Source organism: Diabrotica virgifera, chromosome 9 (assembly GCF_917563875.1).
Source record: "Diabrotica virgifera virgifera chromosome 9, PGI_DIABVI_V3a".
Lineage (NCBI taxonomy): Eukaryota > Metazoa > Arthropoda > Insecta > Coleoptera > Chrysomelidae > Diabrotica > Diabrotica virgifera.
Window position 1 is genome coordinate 170,954,042 of NC_065451.1, and position 22,257 is coordinate 170,976,298.

Consider the following 22,257-nt stretch of genomic DNA (forward strand, 5'->3'; position numbering starts at 1 on the left):
CAAATATATTTCACTCGCGCATCGATAATCGTCACATATAGACCAGGGCGCATCTGTAAAAATATTAGTACATTTGGACGTTGAGAGGTGACTCAAATTTTTTTGCAGAAATTGCTTGAAAATAAATCAAATAATAATATTTGAGTTATCCTCCCTCTCAAAAAGGCCCGGAACATTCTTTAAATAATCAAAATGTCAAAAAATGAAGGAAAAATTCGATTTTCTTCTTGGATTTTTGATTATAACTTTAAAAGTATTCATTTTCAAGAAAAGTTGTACTGACATAAAAGTAGCGTAATTAAATTTCCTACAATATAGAATTGGTTAAAAATTTAAAAAATAGTCACCCTTGTTGCAAAATAACAATAATTGTGAAAAAACATACAAAAACAAGTATTCGCATTATACGTTTTTCAACCATTTATGCTACACTTAGGATCTTCATATTTCACCCTGAAAAACTATATGATACAGTAAAACAATACGGTATATTTCATTAAGATCGGTTCAATAGATTTTGCAAAATAAATTTTGCAATCCAGCTTTCGTAAAAAAATCATTTTTTCAAAATGTTACAGGACTGAAAATAAAGCAGATAGCAAGTTGAAAATTGTTTTGCGTATAGAAGTGTACTGTACCTTTCATTTGCAATTTTGCAAAATTAAAATCGATTAACACCACGGCGTCAGGAATTTTTTTAAAATAAACATTAATTATTGGTGCTACGCGGAGGACAGCGGATAGTTTGTTTTGATTGGGCATTCCAATGACCTTTGATAATGATTGATACATTTTAATTTTTATTACATTTCGATATAAATAAATAAATTGTTTATTGCAAAATAAAAACACATACTCTATCCTTTGAAATAACACTTTTATTAGCAAAAACTTTCTTTGTTAATATATTTTAACTTATAATAAAAGTTTATTATTTTTAAACATATGCAATTGTTTAAACAATATTTCACAAACAATAATAAAATTAGTTTGATTTTTGTGGAATTAAAATATTAAGATACAACAAAATATAGAGTAAGAACATAATATATTAGATAAAGATTGGAAGAAATTTTGGTGGGAATCAACTTGTGTGAATCGAACACCGCTGTCCTGTGCGTAGCACCAAAAATTATTGTTTATTTCAAAAATTTTCTGACGCCGTGGTAATTAATCGATTTTAATTTTGAAAATTGCAAATGAAAGGTACAGTACACTTCTATAAGCAAAAAAAAAATTAAACTTGCTATCTGCTTTATTTTCAGTCCTGTAACATTTTGAAAAAATGAATTTTTTTTTGAGAAAGCTGGATTGCAAAATTTATTTTGCAAAATCTATAGAACCGATCTTAATGAAATTTACAGTATTGTTTTACTGTATCATAAAGTTTTTCTGGGTGAAATATGAAGGTCCTAAGTGTAGCATAAATGGTTGAAAAACGTAAAGTGCGAATACTTGTTTTTGTATGGTTTTTTCGCAATTATTGCTATTTTGCAACTAGGGTGACTATTTTTTTAAATTTTTAACTAATTCTATATTATAGGAAATTTAATTACGCAACTTTTATGTCAGTACAACTTTTCTCGGAAATGAATACTTTTAAAGTTATAATCAAAAAACGAAGAAAAAAATCGATTTTTTCCTTCAATTTTTGACATTTTGATTATTTAAACAATGTTCCGGATCTTTTTGAGAGGGAGGATAACTCAAATATTATTATTTGATTTATTTTCAAGCAATTTCTGCAAAAAAATTTGAGTCACCTCTCAACGTCCGTCTCAAAACAGATGCGCCCTGGACTAATACGCAAGTTTCATACGAGGTGGATAACACCAGGATGTCTTGTCTGTCTGTGTTTCGCGGATACATATGTACACGTCACTTTTTGCGTTTTAAACTAGTCCACACGGAGAAAAAGCGTTTGTTTATTACGAGAGGGCAATATACAAGATTATATCATGCACATCGCTACGATAAAACATCGTTGTAGTGTATACCGGGCATAAGATGAGGACCACAACTTGTTCGCTTGTGGTACACCGACTTGTGTAAAAAATTTGTCGAAGATTCATCATTTCCATTAGTAAAAATTAAATGGGTCCAAAAAATATGAGCTAACTTTGATTATTTCATTCATAGGAGATTCTGACCAATAGAAAGCTACAGAAATAAAAATTAAAGTGATAATTTTTGATAATATCCCGTCGTCAAGTATATTACGTCAGATGCCCTTCGTTGCTACGAAAAAATACATTCAGTGACATTAATGTCAATTAATGCTTTAAAAATTATAAAAGTGATGACTTTCAACCGTCAAATATTTATAACAACTGTGTGTTTAATTGTACTATTTGTACTTACATAAATAAATTACAATAAAATTTTGGTTTTGAACAGTTTTATTCATGAAATAATCGCAGCAAATTGCACTCGATCTCTAAAATTATTATCGAATTTTTGCCCTCGTGACACTTTTGACATAATTTCACTTCGCTTCGGATCGTGAAATTGAAACTGTCAAAGTGTCACTCGGGAAAAATTCGATAATATTAGAGCTCTTGTGCAATTACTACTGATAAATTTTTATTTACATAGTAAATCATACAAATTTGTTGATATTTTGAAAGCGATAATAGTATTTCTATTTTTAAAATGTCTATTGACCTCATCAACGCGGTACTATCTGAAGAGAATTACTCCAATAATGTATTTTACTTCTTTTTAAATATTACAAAGGTACAAAGTACGATCTTAACACTAACCACGGAGATAACCGCATTCTCCAAGCCATTAGATAGTGTTCAACATTGTTTTAAATAAATAGAGAATGATTCATTTCTATGGATATAGCCCGGTAAATGAACGTGAAATACGGCGATACCGTGTAATTTTCAGGGTCAACTCCGAATGGCATGAAAGTTTGGATTTGGGTTCTATTTACCGCCCACTTCAAAGTTGAACTTGTGCCGTTGTGGTTGCTTTTAGTTGGGGGGTGAAACTCATTCCTTCTTGGGGGTCAAAACATACGTTTAAAATAAGTCCGGAAATTGATGAACTAAATAATTCTAAGCAACTTTTGTTCAACAGTGTTTTTTAATTAACTCAATACTTTTCGAGTTATTTTCGAATGAAAATGTTCATTTTTGAACAAAAAAATCCCGTTTTCAGGTTGTTTTTCGCAAATAACTCAAAATGTAAGTATTTTGTCGAAAAAAATATTCTTAACAGAATTGTAGCATATAAGAAAACGAAAAAAATGGTGTGTATCCATAGAGTCTATAGAACTAGCGAAAGCTCAAAAGTTATAGCTCATGAAAAATACGTTCTTATTCATCAAATTCCAGATCGAATATTTGAACGTGAAATATCCAAAAAATAAAGCACTTTTCTGGGAAAAATGATAATAACTTTTTTAAAGTCCTTAAAAAAATCTTTATTTTTATGTTTAATAAAAGTTTTTAGCATCGAAACTAAGCGACTTGCTCAAATTAAAGTTGGCCCCCTTTTTTTGTTAAAAAAAATCGTGAAAGTCAACGCCTTATTTAGCAACTCAAATTAAATTATTAGTTTCGGCTTTACAAACAATTTACTTATGTATTTTTTATATACGATCTGTAAATTTCACCGGTTCAAAGTGCTTATTTTTGAAAGGGTTGCAGTTGAAACGGCTTGAACAAGTGACTAAATACGAGTGTATGCAAAATTTGAACAGCTATATCTTAACCAATTTTTCTCGTACAAAAAAATTTTATAACTAAAATATTTATAAAAGCAAAATCTACATTTTTACTCTTTGAGATTTTTCGTATCACTAATACTTTCAAAGTTATTTTGAAAAAAGGGCATTTTTCCAAAATTTTAGAAATTTTATTAATTTTCCAAATTTTTAAACTATAAATCCAAACTTTTTTAAAAATAAGCACTTCGAACCGGTCAAACTCACAGATTATAATAAACAATACATATACTTCTGAAGCAAATGATAGAGAGGTAAATTTCATTTAGCTAAATGGAGAAGCGGTGCTAAATTGAAGGAGATTTTCACAATTTTTTTTTACCAAAAAAAAGGGGCCACTTTATTTTGAGGGAAACTGGCTTAATTTCGATGCTAGAAACTTTTATAATGAAAAGAAATAAAGCTTTTTTAAACACTTAAACAAGTTTTAATGGATTTTCCCCGAAAAGTGCTTCATTTTTTGGTTATTTCACGTTGAAATATTTGATTTCAAAATTTGACGAATAAAACGTATTTTTCATGAATTACAACTTTGCTTTTACTGGGTTTTTAGACTTCACAAATATACTACGATTTTTTGTTTTTTACAAGCTACATTTTTGCTAAGAATATTTTTTTCGATAAGATAGTTACTTTTTGAGTTATTTGCGAAAAACTGTCTGAAAACGTGTTTTTTTGCCGAAAAATAAACATTTTCAATCGTAAATAACTCGAAAAGTATTGACTTACTTAAAAAACTCTACAGAATGAAAGTTGCTTAAAATTAGTCAGTTTACCCATTTCTGGTCTTATTTTAAACGCGCGTTTTTTCACCCCCTAGAAGGGGTGATTCCAACGCAACGGCACAAGTTCAACTTTGAAGTGGAAGGTAAGGCAGTGTTTAGACGCAGCGATAAATCCGAGCAATTTATCGATATCGATCGAGTTGTTTCAATTTATCGTTGTGATAAAAACGGTACATCGCAGCGATTTATCGGAATTCGAGTTGGATTGCATGGATTGCATCAATTTATTGTAACGATAGAGTTGTTTCAGTTTATAAACAATCGCGACAATATATCGCAGCGTCTCAACAAGCTTTAAAAAAATCAGTAAATCGTAGCAATTTATCGTAGCAAATTTGCATGCAATTCGGAGTTGACCCTTAAAATTACACTTCAAATTGGTCATTTACTGGGCTATAGATAGTGTTAAACATTGTTTTAAATAAATAGAGAATGATTCATTTCTATGGCGGCCGATAAAATCGAAACTATCGACTTGTGCGGTTGTTTTGTTTTTATGTATCATATCCTTTTACGTATTTTTTCAGACTCGCTGGATTTTATTGAATTAATAACTTTCTGATTCACTTGACTCTCTAGCGATAAGGAGGCGCCAACATTCACTACAAGAAAAAGCTGTACGTTGATTTAAGTGCATAATAGACAGTGAAATGAATTCTTAAGATGCCGTTAGTCGCCTTAATGTTTATTTTTTTCTCTTAACTCTTGAATAGTTTCAGTTTTTCTTGTTCAAGTGATCACAATAACTTAGCGACGTCTAGAAGAAAATAGCGTAGAATTACATTGCCATAATTTCTCAGCGCTTGAAATCTTAATCTGACTATGATCCGGATGAAAAAATAATATATGGGATTACGTTATTATCGAGGGACGAAAGTCCCTGAAAACTTCTATAATGTTTATTCTAATAAGTTACAGGGGTGAAAAAGAAAATTGAGTGTGATTTTTAATTTCAAATATCTCATTCAAAAGAAACTTTTTATTCATTCTAAGGGACTTTCGGCCCTCGGTAATATAGTAATCTTTCAGTCTGCGTTTAAATTTTTCAAAAATACATTTAAAATACATTGAAAATTTTGACAGGCGTCAAAATTTTGCATTTTGTTCCTTTCCCTTGAATGAGATATTTGAAATTAAAAATCACACTAAACTTTCTCTTTTTTTACCCCTATAACTTATTAAAATAAACATTATAGAAGTTCTCAGGGACTTTCGCCCTCAGTAATAATGTAATCTTTCAATCTACGTTTAAATTTTTCAAAAAATACTTACTAGCTTTCTCAGAATTCAAAAAAAATGAATAGATTTAAAATGCATTGGTTCGACATTTTGCGCCTATCCTCTTAAGTGTTATGGTAGGTAGGCCTATTAGTGTCTGTCGTAAGTGTTGTCATTTGATCCTGTTCGAACGCTTTGTGATGATCTATAAAATATATTGTTGTGGAATTGTTTTTTTAAGGAAATTCAAAAAAAATTAAATTTATATCAACGACCATGAAATGATAGTTTTTCATCACCCTGTATATGGCCAAATTTGTTTAGAATTTAATTTTGCTTTTAAACAAGTGTTTCGGAAAAATTAAAACGATTAGTGATAATTCTTCGACGAAATGGTCGGGACATTAACAAAACATTTCGGCGATTAGAAAGTGGAGAGAGCGTTGACGGGACAATAACGTTTTTAAGATCCTTCCGGGAAGGTATTTTAATGTGGTATACAAACGGTATTATTTTAGTTGTAAGAGTAGAAAGTAGAAAATAACTAATTATGATTTTCCTTGAATTTGACAAATTGGAAAAGTTATGTGGAAGAATATTGGGTTTCTTAAGAAATAAATTTTTGGAGAGAGGTTGTTGTTGAGTGGACGAAAAATATCGGGAGAAGGGATAATGGATGTATGGGTTGGAGAGAAAAATAAAATCAGTGTGTAATGAACATCGAGAGAAGGCAGCCGAGTTTTTTTAAAGTGTAGAATCAGTGTATAGTTGGTGTGATCAGCCTTTGCGAGCAGAATCAAGTTGAAACCAAATCGTCGACCGGTTGAAGAGCTAATTTCCTGGTCCGAGGGAGATTCCTTTGTTTTGTCTAGAACGAGTAGCTGATTATTATCCGTTTGTGAACTAGATATTCGAGCAAGTCCTGTGTATTTTTCTTGGAAGCAGTTTTGACGAGGGGGATTTTTTCGCAACAACCAGAGAGTACGTGTTGAGATAATCAAGGACAGCGCAATCCAGAAAACGAGGGAGTGAAGAATAAAAGGTTAGTCAAATCATTTGTCTGAATGGAGAAAAGTTATTTATATCAAGACCATATTTGTTTACTTATTTATTGAACAATATTTTTGTAACACAGTTAGTCATTTCAAATTTGAGAAATCAATTCAAAAGAAGAAAAGTAAAATTCATTCAATTTAGTATGAGTAAATAAGAAATTAATTAAATAAATAATTTTGTCAAAACAAGGAGATATCAGAGTTAGAGTTTTAATTTATTAAGTTAGAGATTGTTGCAACAAAGTTAAATTTTAATATTTTTGAATCATATGTACATGGCATTTAATAAAAACAATAGATTACATTTATATGAATTTGAGTGTTGTCAATTTCCCTGTTTCTACCCTGGAAGAAGTAAGCAACTAGAAATACTAGAAGCCACAGATTACAGGTATTGTATCAAATACAAAATTAGCCCTGATAATAAAATTGATTGGAAAATTTAATTGGAATTTAGTTATGTCTTTACATGGGCAATAAATAAAATAATTGGATAATCAATCAAATTAAGAATTTGCTAATTAATCTAAATAAATAGAAAAGGTAGAGCATAACAATATGTATACTGGCATAGTGGGATATTGAATTCCCTAGATTTTTCTGTTATTTGTCTTATGTTCAGAAAGAAGATGTTCTGGAGTACCTCTACCATAGGTAAATCCAGTACTCTCTACGAGTATTTCTTTTGTAGGAATGTTTTCAGTCCCTCATTGATTATGCGTAACATTATTTTGCTGGCATGTTAGATAAGGAAGATGAAAAAATAGGATTATATACGATTACCCAAATGAGGGTTTTTTTTAGAACAGATAACGCCTGGCTACTCTGTCTATTACGATTCTTACATACAGAAGCTATCGAGAGAGCTTATTACTCTGTACCTTTGATAATTTGTTTAGACACTTTCTTAAATATCGATATGATGTTCCTCTTATTTCAATCAGTTGATATGTTGGCTTTTTCTCCAAAACATTTTAAATCCGTGTAATATGCATAATTAAATATCATGTTATTTCCATATCTCTGAGCTTTGCTGTCTGAGCGCCTCTCAAGGAATGTAGGTTTTTGTTGACCCTGTTTTATAATAATTATAAATTGGAATTGGGGTATATAGCCCACGTTCTTGAATTGTTCAGGTTTATTCTTGACGATTATGCTTTTCTGATGACAGTGAGTGATATAAGAAACGTCAAAAATCGATAATTTTAAACCATGGCCTATAAACCCCAAATACAATGTACCATTTCTATTCTTTTTGTGTTGTTGGTGTCCCAAATATATGGACACAGTAAAAATATAAAAATAAGTTGTATTTAAATGATAGTTGTAAGCCACGTCTAGCAACACGCGTCTGTAAAAAAATTAGATCGCCTTTGATAATGAGTTCATTCATGACATTCATCAAACTATTAAATCACAAAATGATTATATAATAAATTACTATATAATTACAATTTCTTCAAATTCTATTTTGGTTCATAATCACACGCGTTTTTGATGTGTGTGGTCCGTTTTAAAATAATGCCGCTATCTGCTCCATACTCGAAAAATGAAATGGAAGAACATTATTCTCTACATCAAACATTATCAAATAATTTTCCTGCTCTGCAGTCGACGGCTAATGATAATGTCAATTAGCCGAATGGGCTTCTTCCTCCAGGAAATAAATATACGAGGGAGTACTATATTAGGTAGCAAAAAATTATAGATTGTATGTATGAGTATAGCTAGATTTAACAAAAAATCTAAGCATAATAATTAGTAAATTGAAACATTGTATTCGGCGTTTCGGTATGTTGGTCGTTGTTGACTCAATTTTATAATGTCTTCCAATGATTGTTCTCCGTATGTGTTATTTGTGTCGAGATGTTTTTAATTTTTAATTAAGGGAATTGCTTGAAATTTGGTATTTGAAACCCAATCTTGTGCTCCAGTCCCATGTTGGTATCCCCGGCAGAGACATACGTAAGTTTCTCTCAAGAAACAACCCTCTGGACTCTGCAAGAACTCTAATTGAGAGGAATTTCAAGATAACCGACGATGGCATATTCCAAGATAAGCCAGAGGGTTTCGACCAACCAAGACGAATCTAGGACACACTCACCAGAAGAAGAACAAACTTTGGCAGGAGCTCCGACTCGTTGTTCAGATGCGAAAAAAAATACCCTCTCCAAATTGCGATTGCGGTGCTGCAAGACACACAGTGGAGGAATACCCGATTTATTAGACCTTTTAAATGAGGTATGCCATGATACATAACGCCCTTTGAAAAAAAATACGGGGTATTACCACTAGAGAGGGGGTACATCTGAAGTTTATAACATTAGCGCTAAAAAGTGTTCTCCTCACGTTAAAAATCTTAACATCTGATAAAATAAATGTGTGGTCTGTTGTGTTGCAATGGTGAGCTACTGCATAATAATTTTTCTCTGTTTTGCAGTCATCTTTGTGCTGCGTTATTCTTTGCCTAACCACTGCGATGTTTGTCCTATATATCTACTATCCATCATATATTCGAGAGAAGAAAGTTGGTAAATAAGATGACTCTGATTTAAAAGCGATGTCTGATCTTAAAGCTTCGAGAATAATTCGAGATATTTAGCTATTTTGATTTTATTCTCGTTATTCACAAAAAGTTACCCTACGTAAATGACCTAACTAACAATATAATAAAGCTGCTGAGTGGAAGTTCTAAAATCAAAATAGCTAAATACAACAGCATATCAAATTACAGCTTATTCTCAACGTTTATAAATATAGAAAGCAACTACAAAAAAGACTTTTTCTCGAAATGTACCACATCAACAAAAACAAAAAGTTAATTAATTCTAAGATAGATACTTGCAAGATATTTTAAAATTCATAAAAATCAAAACCATGTCATCTGGTTCGATAATAAAACTAGTTGGACCTAGTATTACATGTGAAAAAACGACCGAAATCAGTGTCGCTTTGGAAGTTCGTAGGACAACATCGTTTGTCTGATAGATTTAGCTTAAAAAGATAAAATACAACATTTTGTAAGTGAAAAGATATGGTGAATGTTATGTTTATATGTAATTGTTGGCTAATTTTGTAGTATGTTCTTGATGAAGTTAAAAAAATAAACAATCAACGAAACATCGAACTGCCGAAATAAATGTAGTTTCAATTTAAGCCGCAGACCCCTTTCCCGACATCTTAAAACTGTTGCCATTAAATCGTTGTGGAAGGTCCATACCTTACCTAAGGGCATTATTCTTTTTTATTTATATCGATCCTATAGAGTTTTAATCAAGTATGCACCTTTAATGCAACTACATAACATTTAAAGGGTTTTCACCGTAGTATTTCTTTGGTGGCTCAGCTGGCATTCACCTGTTTGGTGAAAAAAAACACTGATGATGATTTTTTGAATAAAATCGAAAACGTTCTGTTAGGTAGCCCTTAAAGCAGTGGCGACTGGTACTACTTTAAGAAGGTAGTGCCAGAACTCGGACAGCCGCCAAAATTTTAAGTGACGGATTCACGATATTGTCAAAAAAGGTATACCTACTTACAACAAAAACTAAAAAAATATATGCGCGGATACTTTTATCTTATGTATCTTATGTTTATTGATCTGAGGTGTCAAGCTATTGTCCAACATTGATCAAAACAGTTCCGTAAATTAATTAATAATAAAAACCTCTTAACCTACCACCAGCATTTACTGCTGATAGTGCTTGAAGTTTGTTATTACGATTTAGTCTCTATTTACCAATTTATAAAAATAATACTATTTCATTATTCACACACATGCACACATTTTTGTAATGCCACTTTTAAAGTTTACGATATATGAAGTTCATTCTTATATTTTTTGGTTGCAAAGTTTTCAATGACATTATTATGAAAATTATCAATACAATTTACAAAATGCTTTTCTGCAGATAGCATACCTAAAGCACTATATGTTTTAACATCGAAAACAGCGTTCTGCTTCAGATGTTGATATAGGAATGGTAACTAAAATACTTAAAAGTTTAATAGTTTCTTCAAATTGCTTTTTAAGCCTTCCCTCTACAATAAAACCGATAGCGAAACAGCCCCAGAGGTAGTACTTATTTCGTCTCGCTAATACAGTACCTACTTCTAATTCAGTTTTAAATCGAGTTTTGCTTAAAAATTAAAATTGTCTCCATGTTTCATTAAGAAATGATTCGGAGAACTGATGCTTATAAGCAGAAAACTTCTCCGACATTAATAAATTAGAAGCAACTAAATGTCCGGAGAAGGTAGACCTTTGAAAGATCTGGTACTTTGAATAATATGAACCTTTAAGTCGTTGTCTAAGTCGGCGCTAAAATCGACCAGCTCCTTAAAATATGCCTCTATTTTCTGAATTTTCATTTTCGTCGTGACCTCTTAAAGCTAACTCGAAAGCTCCACAAAACCTTATAACATATGTAGTTTTTTTTTAAATATTAAAAAAAATATTCTTAAAAATTTAAATTTCTTAAATTTTTTTTAAGATATTAATCTTCATAGTCAATTAATAAATTAAACTTAAGAAATAATCAAAATATTATTTATACTACACCCACGATCATGATGCACTAAAAGTTTAATTATAAATACAAAAAATTTTTAACAGAAAATATACATAATAAAAGTGACAAACCAGCACGTAAAGAAACTCAACCTCGTGCCCGGCACAGAGATTCTCATTTGAAGGTATACTAATAGTCCGATATAGCTCTTTCTCTGTCACTTACATAGAATGCTCGTAAAATCTTTTTCTCTTTAGTCGTGCCAGTACTGACTTTGGCAGGAAGGAGATTCTCCTGTCGAATAATCTCCGCTGTCGGCAGGGATTGTATTACGCCCATAGTTGCCATATTTTATATAATTTATGAAGATCAAAAGAAATACAGTAAAACCTCCTTTAACCGAAATAATTGGGGGGAAGCCGTTTCGGATAACAAGAATTTCGGTTAAAAATAACATGGGTTTTTGTATTCTTCTTGTATCAAATTGCATAGTATTCTTGGTCAAAGATAGTATTAAACAATACTATGAGGCGATTTCGTAATGTGTTATATATTTAATTGCGTTCTTTAGTTGTATGTTGACAATGTTGACAAATTAACATCGAATTATTTCCGCTTTTCGATAAAAATTTACTTTTTATTGACGAAATTATTGAAAGTGTCAGCCGTTTCGGTTAAACGATGTTTCGGTTAAAAGGTTTCGGTCATCGGAGATTTTACTGTACACACAACAAATTTACAGGAATTAAAAAGTTTTGAAGATAAAAAATATGTTTCTGCATAGTTAGCAAGGTAGTGCCATGCCTCTATGGCACTACCTCACGGGCCGCCACTGCTTTAAAGGGATTTAAATAAAAAGTTTATACCTTTTACACAGGATTTTTTCCAATTTTAAAACTATTACGTAGTGTTATACAATTTATAATATATAATATATTTTGGTATAGCTTGAAAACAACGGTGCATCCAGTTTGAGTGACAGTGGGAGGCAAGTTAAAATGACCCCGTAGAAAATCATTCCTAAACGAAACCAAAGAACGGATATTGTATCTTGGGGCCTCTACCTACATAGCGAGTCGCGTAGTTTAAATCCACATGCTTTCGATTTGCATAAAAGACTTGACTGGAGCACATTTAAAATAGTTTGCTTTAGAGTGCTACACCCACTCAAGTATCTGCTATTTATTTCTAGAGTAAATGGAACGACAAAGAAGCGAGTTCATTCATGGTGAGGTTTGAGTTTTAATTTAAAAAGCCGTTCTAATCTCACTTAAATATTCATTCGAGTTATTAAGGAGGCATTAGCTAATTGTACGGTGGAGTATTAAAAAACACTAAAAATAACATTTACCGTTACCTCTCCTATATGGATTAGTATTACAATAATATGTATAGATATGTTTATTGTCGGTTTTTAAATAGATAAAAAAATATCAACAAAAACATATATGAGTACTTTTCAAAGAGTCAAACGTTTTGTAATAGAGCATTGTTTTCGGGGTTTATAGGCCTTCGTGATTTTTAACATATTCTAGTTTAGTTTCTCCATTGGCGCGCATACGGGTCATATTATTATGCACGCCAATGGTGAATATAAAATTCTTAATTGTATGTCAAAAAATGCGCAATAACTACCAAATTTCATTTGCATATCTCAACTGGTTTTAGAAGAATAAATAATTCGTCAGTTTGTAAGAAAAAATTCAACATCCCGTATCTCGGAAACGAGCATTTGCGGACATATGTTCATAAAGCAAACTGTCATTATTTTTTCATGAAAAACTACCCCTTAATGTTTGTCGCACTTATTTAGAAACACCCTGTACTGATGAAAAACATGGCTAGTTGTTAAAGTACCTAACTTTTTTATTATCCAACGTAAGCGAATAAATAAAAAACAGAATGTTAAGGAAACCTGAGGCTATAGTTGGGTTTTAATTTAAGTATTTAATAAATGCTAGAATATTCCATAAGGTGTTGAGAACTAAGAAAAAAACATAGTTTAATTGGTCCATCCGGTATACAATGAAAATTTACTTGTTTAGCAACAATATTACTACAGCGATATTGTTAAAGAATAAGGCTATAACATATTAAAAAATCACTTAAATCGGACAGCAGGTTTAGGAAATTCGAGACATCAAAAATGACCCATTTTGTAGGCCCCATCTTTTCTCTGACGCGCAGTGTATATTCATAGCTATAAAAGGTTGGGTAAAAAATGTATCAATGTAGAAAAAATAATTAGAGAGTCAAAATTCAACACCAGAGGAACAATAATAACAAAAAGTGTACAAATATTGGCATTTGCAGATGATGTTGATATCATAGCTAGAAGCAAAAGAGAAATGATAGAAGCATTTAATGCGATAGAAAGAGCGGCACAAAACAGTGGAATAAATATTAATGAAATAAAAACCAAATACATGAAGGCCAGCAAATAGGCAAAAGAAACCTACAGAATCTGAAAATAGGAAACTATAACATCGAAAGCGTAAAATTTTTTACATATCTAGGTTCACTAGTCAACGCAGATAACAATGTCAGCGAAGAAGTTAAGGGAAGAATACATATTGCTAATGAAACATAATGGATTAATTAAACATCTAAGATCTAACAACATCACGAGAAAAACCAAATGCAAAATATACAAAACCCTGATAAAACCGGTCCTTATATATGGATCAGATACATGGACACTGTCGAAAAGCGATGAGAACTTATTAGGTACGTTTGAACGAAAAATCCTCAGACACATATATAAAGGGGTGAGAGAAAATGACGTATGGCGCAGAAGATATAATTTTGAACTATACGCAGCATATAACGAACCCGACGTCATAACATCCATAAAGATCGGACGTCTGCGCTGGATGAGCCATGTTGAACGGATGTTGGAGACCGAAACACCAAAACATATAATGAGGCAAACACCAGTAAGGAGAAGGTCAAGGAGAAGACCCAAACTTAGATACATGGAACAAGTGGAACAAAATCTGAAAACACTTGAGATTACCCACTGGAAGAACAAAGCAAGGAACAGAACAGAATGGCGGAAAATCCTAGAACAAGCCAGGACCCAAAGAGGGTTTTGATGATGATGAAAAAATGCATCAAAAATGTTTGTAACTCACCGTAATGACTTCATGTAAGTCCTCGACGTACACAGTTTCAGTCTCTAAAACTTCTTGTAGAACCCTGGACTCTGGGCTTATAGTTGGCTGTTCTTGTTCAGCGATGCCACTATCCGCTGATCCTGTAAGAGAGGTAGACATAAATAATTTACATTGTTTATATTACTGAATAGAAAAATGAATAACTTCTCAAATGAGCTAGCACACGACTCCTATTCGCATTACAAATTATCATTATGTCATCATGGCCAGACGGATGACGTCACGAGTATGATATATAGGTATGGCAAAAAATTATAATTTAAAAATAAAAATCGACCTGTTTCGGGAATTATTTCCAAATTTGTTCATTCGCGAAATAATGAATTTATTCAATTTGGCTTTGACACACTGTATAAGGTTCTTAATAACGATGAAACATGTCATGCAGTGAGATTGAAGACTTGGCTTTTAGAGAAAAAGGATAAACATATTATGTTATAAAAAATGCTGGTATTTCAGTTATTACCATGAAAGGAAAAAACCAACCGAGAGAGAGCGTAGAATTAACAAAACTCACTATTTTTCACAGTGTTTAGTTCAATCATAAATTATTCATAGACGGTAATGAAATTTAATGAATAGCCTCAATGTGCTCGTGTTTATCGTTGTAAGAAGGACAGAGGAAAGCAGTAAAACAAATTACATCTTTTTATTTAGCAGTCACAAGTTTAATGGTAGGGGAGCCCAAGCGCGGATTTTGTGCGTTACTTGAGCGCGTCAGAAAATCACGTGGGGAGAAACCTTGTATTCTGTAAAACAAGGACATGCGTAGGGGGCAGCTCGTAAAAAATATATGCTTGGAAAAACTCGGAAATCTATCGGAAAAACAAACTATAACTATAAAAATATCGGAAAAGAAGTGAAAGGAAAAATTTACAAAAACAGTCATCAGACCAATAATAACATAAGCGGCAGAAACACGACTTGGTTCAGAAAGGGCAAAAATATTGCTAGAAACAGCAGAGATGAAAACACTTTGAAAAATCGATGGTAAGACCCTATGGGATAGAGCTAGAGCTAGAAGTGCAGATATACGACGGAGATGCAAGGTGGACGACATAAAAAACTGGGTGAAAAACAGAAGAGTAGAATGGAACGATCATAATATAAGCCGAATGACGATCAGTGGGAAGACCACGAAAACGATGGAACGACAACTTACTGGAGACACATTGAAAAACAGACAGAATCATGTCTGCACAAAAAGAAGAAGAATAAGAAGAAGAAAACTGAAAAACGTCAGATTAAGACAGGGCACGTTAAGTACATGAGGAACAGTGTATATTTCAAAAATCTGATGATTTGAGCGGGCCGTAAGGAAATGGGCGAGTCACAAAGTTTCACAAAAAAAGAGCAAATATTTCGCGAAATGAACATCAGATCGAAAAACTAAAAAATACGTGTTCAATATTGTTCAAAAATCTATCTAATGATACTAAACACGATTCCCACGGAGGGGGTGGGGGTAACTTTAAAATCTATCCCGCGATATTTCGCGAAATGAACATCAGATTGAAAAACTGAAAAATACGTATTTAATATTTTTCAAATATCTATCGAATGACACCAAACACGACCCCCCACGGACTTGGGGTGGGGGGTTACTTTAAAATCTTAAATGGGAGCCCCAAGTTTTGATTGCAGATTTGGATTCCTTACGTAAAAATAAGTAATTTTTATTCGAGACATTTTTCGAACTATGGATAGATGGCGATATAATCGGAAAAGTACTACGGAGTAGGTGCTGCGTTTTCTGGACTTTGTTTTATGGAATTGAAGCTTGGACCTTGAATGCTGCATCGATGAAAAAACTAGAATCATTCGAGTTGTGGGTGAACAGAACAATTCTGAAAATACCGTGGACAGAACAGATCACAAACAAAGAGCTTCTGAGAAAGATGAACAATTACATGTGGAGAGAGATACAACTTTCTCCAATTGATTATGCAGGGAAAGATTCAAGGAAAAAGAAGCATAGGGAGACGCAGAATATCGTGGCTGTTCAACCTGAGAGAACGGTACGGATGTACATCAAATGAACTTTTCAGAGCAGCCGTCTCTAAAATCCGAATAACTATGATGATTGCCGACCTCCGTCTATAAAGAAGATAATCGGAAAAAAACTATTTTTGGAAATGGAAAATTAAATTAAAAAATGGGACATCCCCACTAAAATGGAAAACTTAACTGTTTTGGTTTTGGGACCTAATCTTCACAACCTAATAGGTCCCCAATACACTTTAGTAACTGAAAATTTAGCATCCAAGGCTACCCTACTATAACCAATTCACTTGCAACTGTGTAACGGTAACGCCTGTGATATTAGAACTTTACTGAAATTGCATGAAAGAAGAGGAAGTGTTTATTAACAATTACAAGGAGGTAATTACTAAAATAAATCTATTTATTTTCTAATGAGCAGGTCCAAGACTTTTTCATTGGAATTCTTCCAGTATTTTATAGAATACTTTTAATTGGTTACAAAAAGATAATTAAAAATAATTCAAAAATAAATGACAAAAAATTCTGAAACTGAAAAGTTCTTGTGACATGAAATATTCTGTTAATATTGGATTAGCCACAATTGAGTGTATAACATCCACAGCCAGATATGTAGATGATGTGGTCTCCATTTGGCGTCACGGACCAGAAGTCTTGAATAAATTCCTGACACACATCAACAATAAAGAAGAATCAATCAAGTTCGCCATGCAAAAGGAAAACAACAATTCACTTCCTTTTCTGGATGCACTAATCACCAAAGAAGATTAAAGTTTACAGAAAGCCGACCCACACCAACAGATACTTAAACCACTAAATCACAACGTAAATAGCAAAAAGGAAATATCAGATCATTATACGATAGAGTCAAAAACACCTGCTCCAAGGAAAAGACATTTCAGGCAGAAAAAACCTATAAACAAGGAATTCTACAAGATAGAAGAAAGAAAACAACATAACACCACAAGCAGTCCAACAATAATCACAAGGAGGGACTTATGGTTGACAACAATACCATATCCAAAAACCTTATCAAAAAAGGATAAGAAACAAGTACACCATCACAACAACATTTAGAACAACCATATACTCAGATCTATTATGTCCAAAAGCAAACCCAACAACACACAAGAGATGTCAAAGAAATGGATCTTCAAAATACTCTGTGAATGCAACAATTCCTTTGTGAGAGCAACTGCAATACCACTTAGCGGCAGAATAAACGAGTATGAAACGTACATCAAAAACAGGGATTTCGAGAAATCACAGATATGCACACATTCCTGGGACATGCGTGAACACTAAATTCAATGGAAAGGCACATTAATAATCACAAAGGAAACAGACATGAAAATGAAACAAAAAGAAGAACTCTCATCCTACTAAATGAATAAAAAATGTGTAGCAAACGCAACTGCAGAAAGCAGCAATCTTTGGTTGCTAATACTTAAAGAAGAAGTGAACAACCAGAATATACTAACAATAGCGGATGTGAAAATGTACCACATCCATTGTGGGTCATAAAAGAGTACCTTTGATAAAGTTTGTAATTTGACGCTCTTTTGTGGCGCATTTTACTTCAAATTTAGCAATTATTATGGAAACTTCTTTTGGCGACACGCTTCAATTATTATTTTGCTAATTTTAATTTTTAATTTTTAATAATTTTTTCAAAATGAAATAATACGTCCCATTAAAATTCACATTCTTTCGGCTCATAATATCTATACGAAACCAGCTGTTAATCGCCTGTTCAGTTTATGTATGGGAAACAAAAATTCCACATTTAATAAATTACGTTATCAGACCTTATGTCAATAAATCACTTTTTAAATACATTCGAAGACGGTTCTTAAAACCACATAATGACAAACTGATGTTTGTAGTTCAGTAGAGTCACAGCAGGCACCCTGTGCGGTCACACCCTCGCTAGAATAACAAACCCTCTTTCGAGACATTTTCACGTTCTTTTTACCGATTAAAATAATTATATTATATTCAGACAGTTTGTTGTTTCTTTTATGTATTTATTTTAATTTCATTTAATCGTTTCCGTGGACAATAAGATCACACACGCAATCACCACACCACGGAACAATCTGATACCAAACTGATAGTGAACATATACAATAATGCAACCAGGACCGTCCGATTACACAAGGATACCAAATCTATAAAAATCAAATGAGGAATTAGACAGGGAGACACGTTATCTCCCAAACTCTTTACGGCAGTGCTGGAAAAATATTTCAAAATAAAAATAGAATTTTATTTTCCATCAAAATAAAGATACATTTTTCGCCACGTAATATTAATATCAGCTCTGTTGTAGCTGGAATTTTATGTGCACCACTTATTTTTATCGCGTTTTATCAGTTTTTTATTCATGTTTTTATATACAAGTAATTAAAACAGTACGTTTTTATTTTTGTGCATAGCAGAATACGGAAAAACAATTTTAAAAATTCTTCCGCTTTCTCATAAGGATGTCATGTCGCCGACCAATATGGATCGTTTTTTTCTTATTTTTTCACTTTCTTTTCATTATTTACCCAGTCAATAATAATTATAGAGAAAGTACACCCATAGCGTGTTTTAGTCTAAAACAAGCAAAAGGTGACTTTGTCGTGTCAAAATTGTTTCCTATTGAATTACCTGTACGAGCTAACGTGAGACGCCAGAGGTTGCTAGATTTACATACGGCTGAAAATAGCCAAGAAGACTGTATGGTTCGAGCACTGGACACTGGCGTGCCATCGACAGTGTATGATTAATTTCAAGATAAATCTAAACAAAAAACTTTTTCTTATTAATTTAGATTTTTGAAGATATTCTTCTTTAGCGGCGAATCGATTGAGGGTAAAATTGTACATGATCCGCGCGCCTGCGCACACTGACAGTATGTAGTTCTGACAGTATGTAGTTCATTATGTATCTGTAACCGTGCAAATAAGTCATTAAAAGAATATATTAGTGGTTTTAGGAAATGTATTATTTATTATAATTCTTGTGTTTTTGGATTTGTGTTTCCCTGTAGTAAAATAATAAAACATTATGTAAGCATAACATTTTTACACTATATGTCGCCGTGTTGTGTAATTATATCCGAAACTTACCTACATGTTTATTTCTAGGGCCTCGCTGGAGTAGTGGGAAATGCGTTAGCACTGAGATTGGAAGGTTGCGGGTTCAATTCCTGGGCGATTCATATTTTTTTTTATTTTTGGTTGTTTTAATAAAAAATTTTTGAAAGTGGTAGATAAGAAAGTTAGTTTGATTTTTAAATAAAATACAAATAACCTTTTAAGTATATTTACTTCGTTTAAATTACCTATTATATAATAGAAGAATATCTTCTTACGTGCGTACAAAGTACACACACACACATTCTTTTTTTCTTTAGTAAACACTGTTGGGTGGTGGCATCAACACCCAACAATAGAGCCATAAACATCAGTCACCAATTCTCTGTTGATAACTCTACCTTTGAAGTGGTGGACAAATTCACATACTTAGGCTCCCTGATCACCAAGGAAAACGTCATGACAGAAGAAATCAAGCGAAGGATAATCCTAGCGAACAAATGCTATTTTGGACTGAGTAGACATATGAGAAGCAGAAACTTAAGCCAAAAACAAAAATAACCATATACAAAACCCTTATACAACCAGTGTTGACATATGGATCGGAGACATGGACCATCTCCAAGGCAGATGAAAACCTTATGCTTATATTTGAACGAAGGATCCTGAGAGGCATATTCGGTGGCGTCTGTGAAAATGGTATTTGGAGGAGGAGGTACAACTACGAGGTATACCACAGATATAAACATATATTTGGTGGAAAAGACGTAGTATCTCTTATAAGAATAGGACGACTAAGATATGCAGGACATCTAGCAAGATCACAGCATAACAACCCTCCTAGAAGAATCCTTATGTCACAACCTGTGGGAAGTAGAAATAGGGGTAGGCCAAAACTTAGATGGAAAGATGGTGTAGATGAGGATGGAAGAAAAATAGGCGCAGCAAACTGGCAACGGTTGGCAATGGATAGGACTGACTGGCGTAATAGACTTGGGAAGGTCGAGGCTCTTTCATAGGGCTGTAGCACCATTGATGATGATGATGAAACACTGTTGGGTAGTGTTTTACTCAAACTTCTCGTTGTATAACGTAACCAAGGCATCTAGATGTTTGGGTTCGTGTTTTGCCGTAATTATTGGTTTTCCATGCATTCTTATTATTTTTTTATTTGTTTGTCTTCTTCAAAGACTGCTCGTCTTCGTTTTCTCAAAAGACACTCCTTCTCTACCGACTGTATTTCTCAGAAGGTTTTTCTGAGCACCTTTCTTTCCCAGAGCTCCACTTTCTATTCTTCTTGCTTATTCATAATCTATGTTTCGCTGGTATGTATTACTGTGGGTCTGATTACTGTCTCGCAGTGTGCAGGTGTGTATTTAATTTAGTAACCTTATCGCAATGCTCCCCTTCACTTTTGTCCCTTTTCCCGTGATGGTTATGGTTACTACTAAGTATTCAAATTCTGACACTATCAAAACTATAGACATCCAGCCTCTGCTCCTTTCATTTGATATATTTGCTATCGTTTGTTATGTCTTCTGTCATTTCCATATATGGTATTTTTGCTGAGATTATTGTTAGTCCGTAACTTTCCGCTTCTTCGAGTTTCTGGAAAACTGTTTCTAGATGTTTTTTAGTTCTCGCTAGCATCGCCCCATCATCTGCGTACGCTATGCACTGTTCCTGGCTACTGAAAATATTTCTATTTCTCATCATCATCATCAATGGTGCTACTACAGCCCTGTGAAAGAACTTCGACCTTCCCAAGTCTATTACGCCAGTCAGTCCTATCCATTGCCAACCGTTGCCAGTTTGCCGCGCCTATTTTTCTTCCATCCTCATCTACATCATCCTTCCATCTAAGTTTTGGCTTACCCCTATTTCTACTTCTCACAGGTTGTGGCATAAGGATTCTTCTAGGAGGGTTGTTCTGCTGTGATCTTGCTAGATATCTTGCCCATCTTAGGGTAAGCACAGAACAAGTAAGTCGCGGTGGAGCTGTATGTGTCGGTCGCGGTCGATGTCGACATCCATGTAAAACAAACACATTGTAATGAATGTAAGTGAACAGAGCAGGTGAGTCGCGATGGAGGTTTAGCGCGATGCTATCCATGAGGTTTACATTGATGCTTTTGAAAATAAAATGAGTTTGTTTTACATGGATGTCTACTGCGCGGCCTACAAGGATGCTCTCCTGTGATTGATTCGTTGTTAGAAGCCAAGTTGTTATTACCTGCGCTATCTGAGTTGATACTTTTTATATAATCCCTTTTTTGTATTTAGTTTATTTTTGAATTTCTAAAGTAATTAAATTCAGTAAATTTTTGAAATATGAAGGAGAATCTGATTATTTACAGCTGGCATTTCATCACTATCATAACTTGACTGACACAACATTGCAAAAGCACAGTCTTTTTGCCATTCAAATTTCATTAAACTACTTCACTTGATAGTGGCTCTAGCTCGACTGACAGCGCAGGTGACCTCCTTGCTATGTGCTGTCGTCATCGACCGCGACTTAACTGGTGGCATCTACCGCGACCTACACATCCACCGCGACTTACTTGTTCTGTGCTTACCCTTAGTCTTCCTATTCTTATAAGAGATACTACGTCTTTACCACCAAGTTTTTGTTTATATCTGTGGTATACTTCGTAGTTGTACCTCCTCCTCCAAATACCATTTTCACAGA

The 22,257-nt window shown here is 33.3% G+C and overlaps 1 protein-coding gene across 4 annotated transcripts in view; it reads right to left on the minus strand.

Moving 5' to 3' along the window:
• LOC126892103 (uncharacterized) overlaps nucleotides 1-22,257 on the minus strand; it is a 654,403-nt gene that overhangs the window by 76,449 nt on the left and 555,697 nt on the right. For all 4 annotated transcript variants that reach the window (XM_050661541.1, XM_050661542.1, XM_050661540.1 and 1 more), the window contains exon 4: nucleotides 14,440-14,561. In XM_050661541.1, coding sequence (XP_050517498.1) covers nucleotides 14,440-14,561 — 122 coding nt within the window. The remainder of the gene's footprint in view (nucleotides 1-14,439; nucleotides 14,562-22,257) is intronic.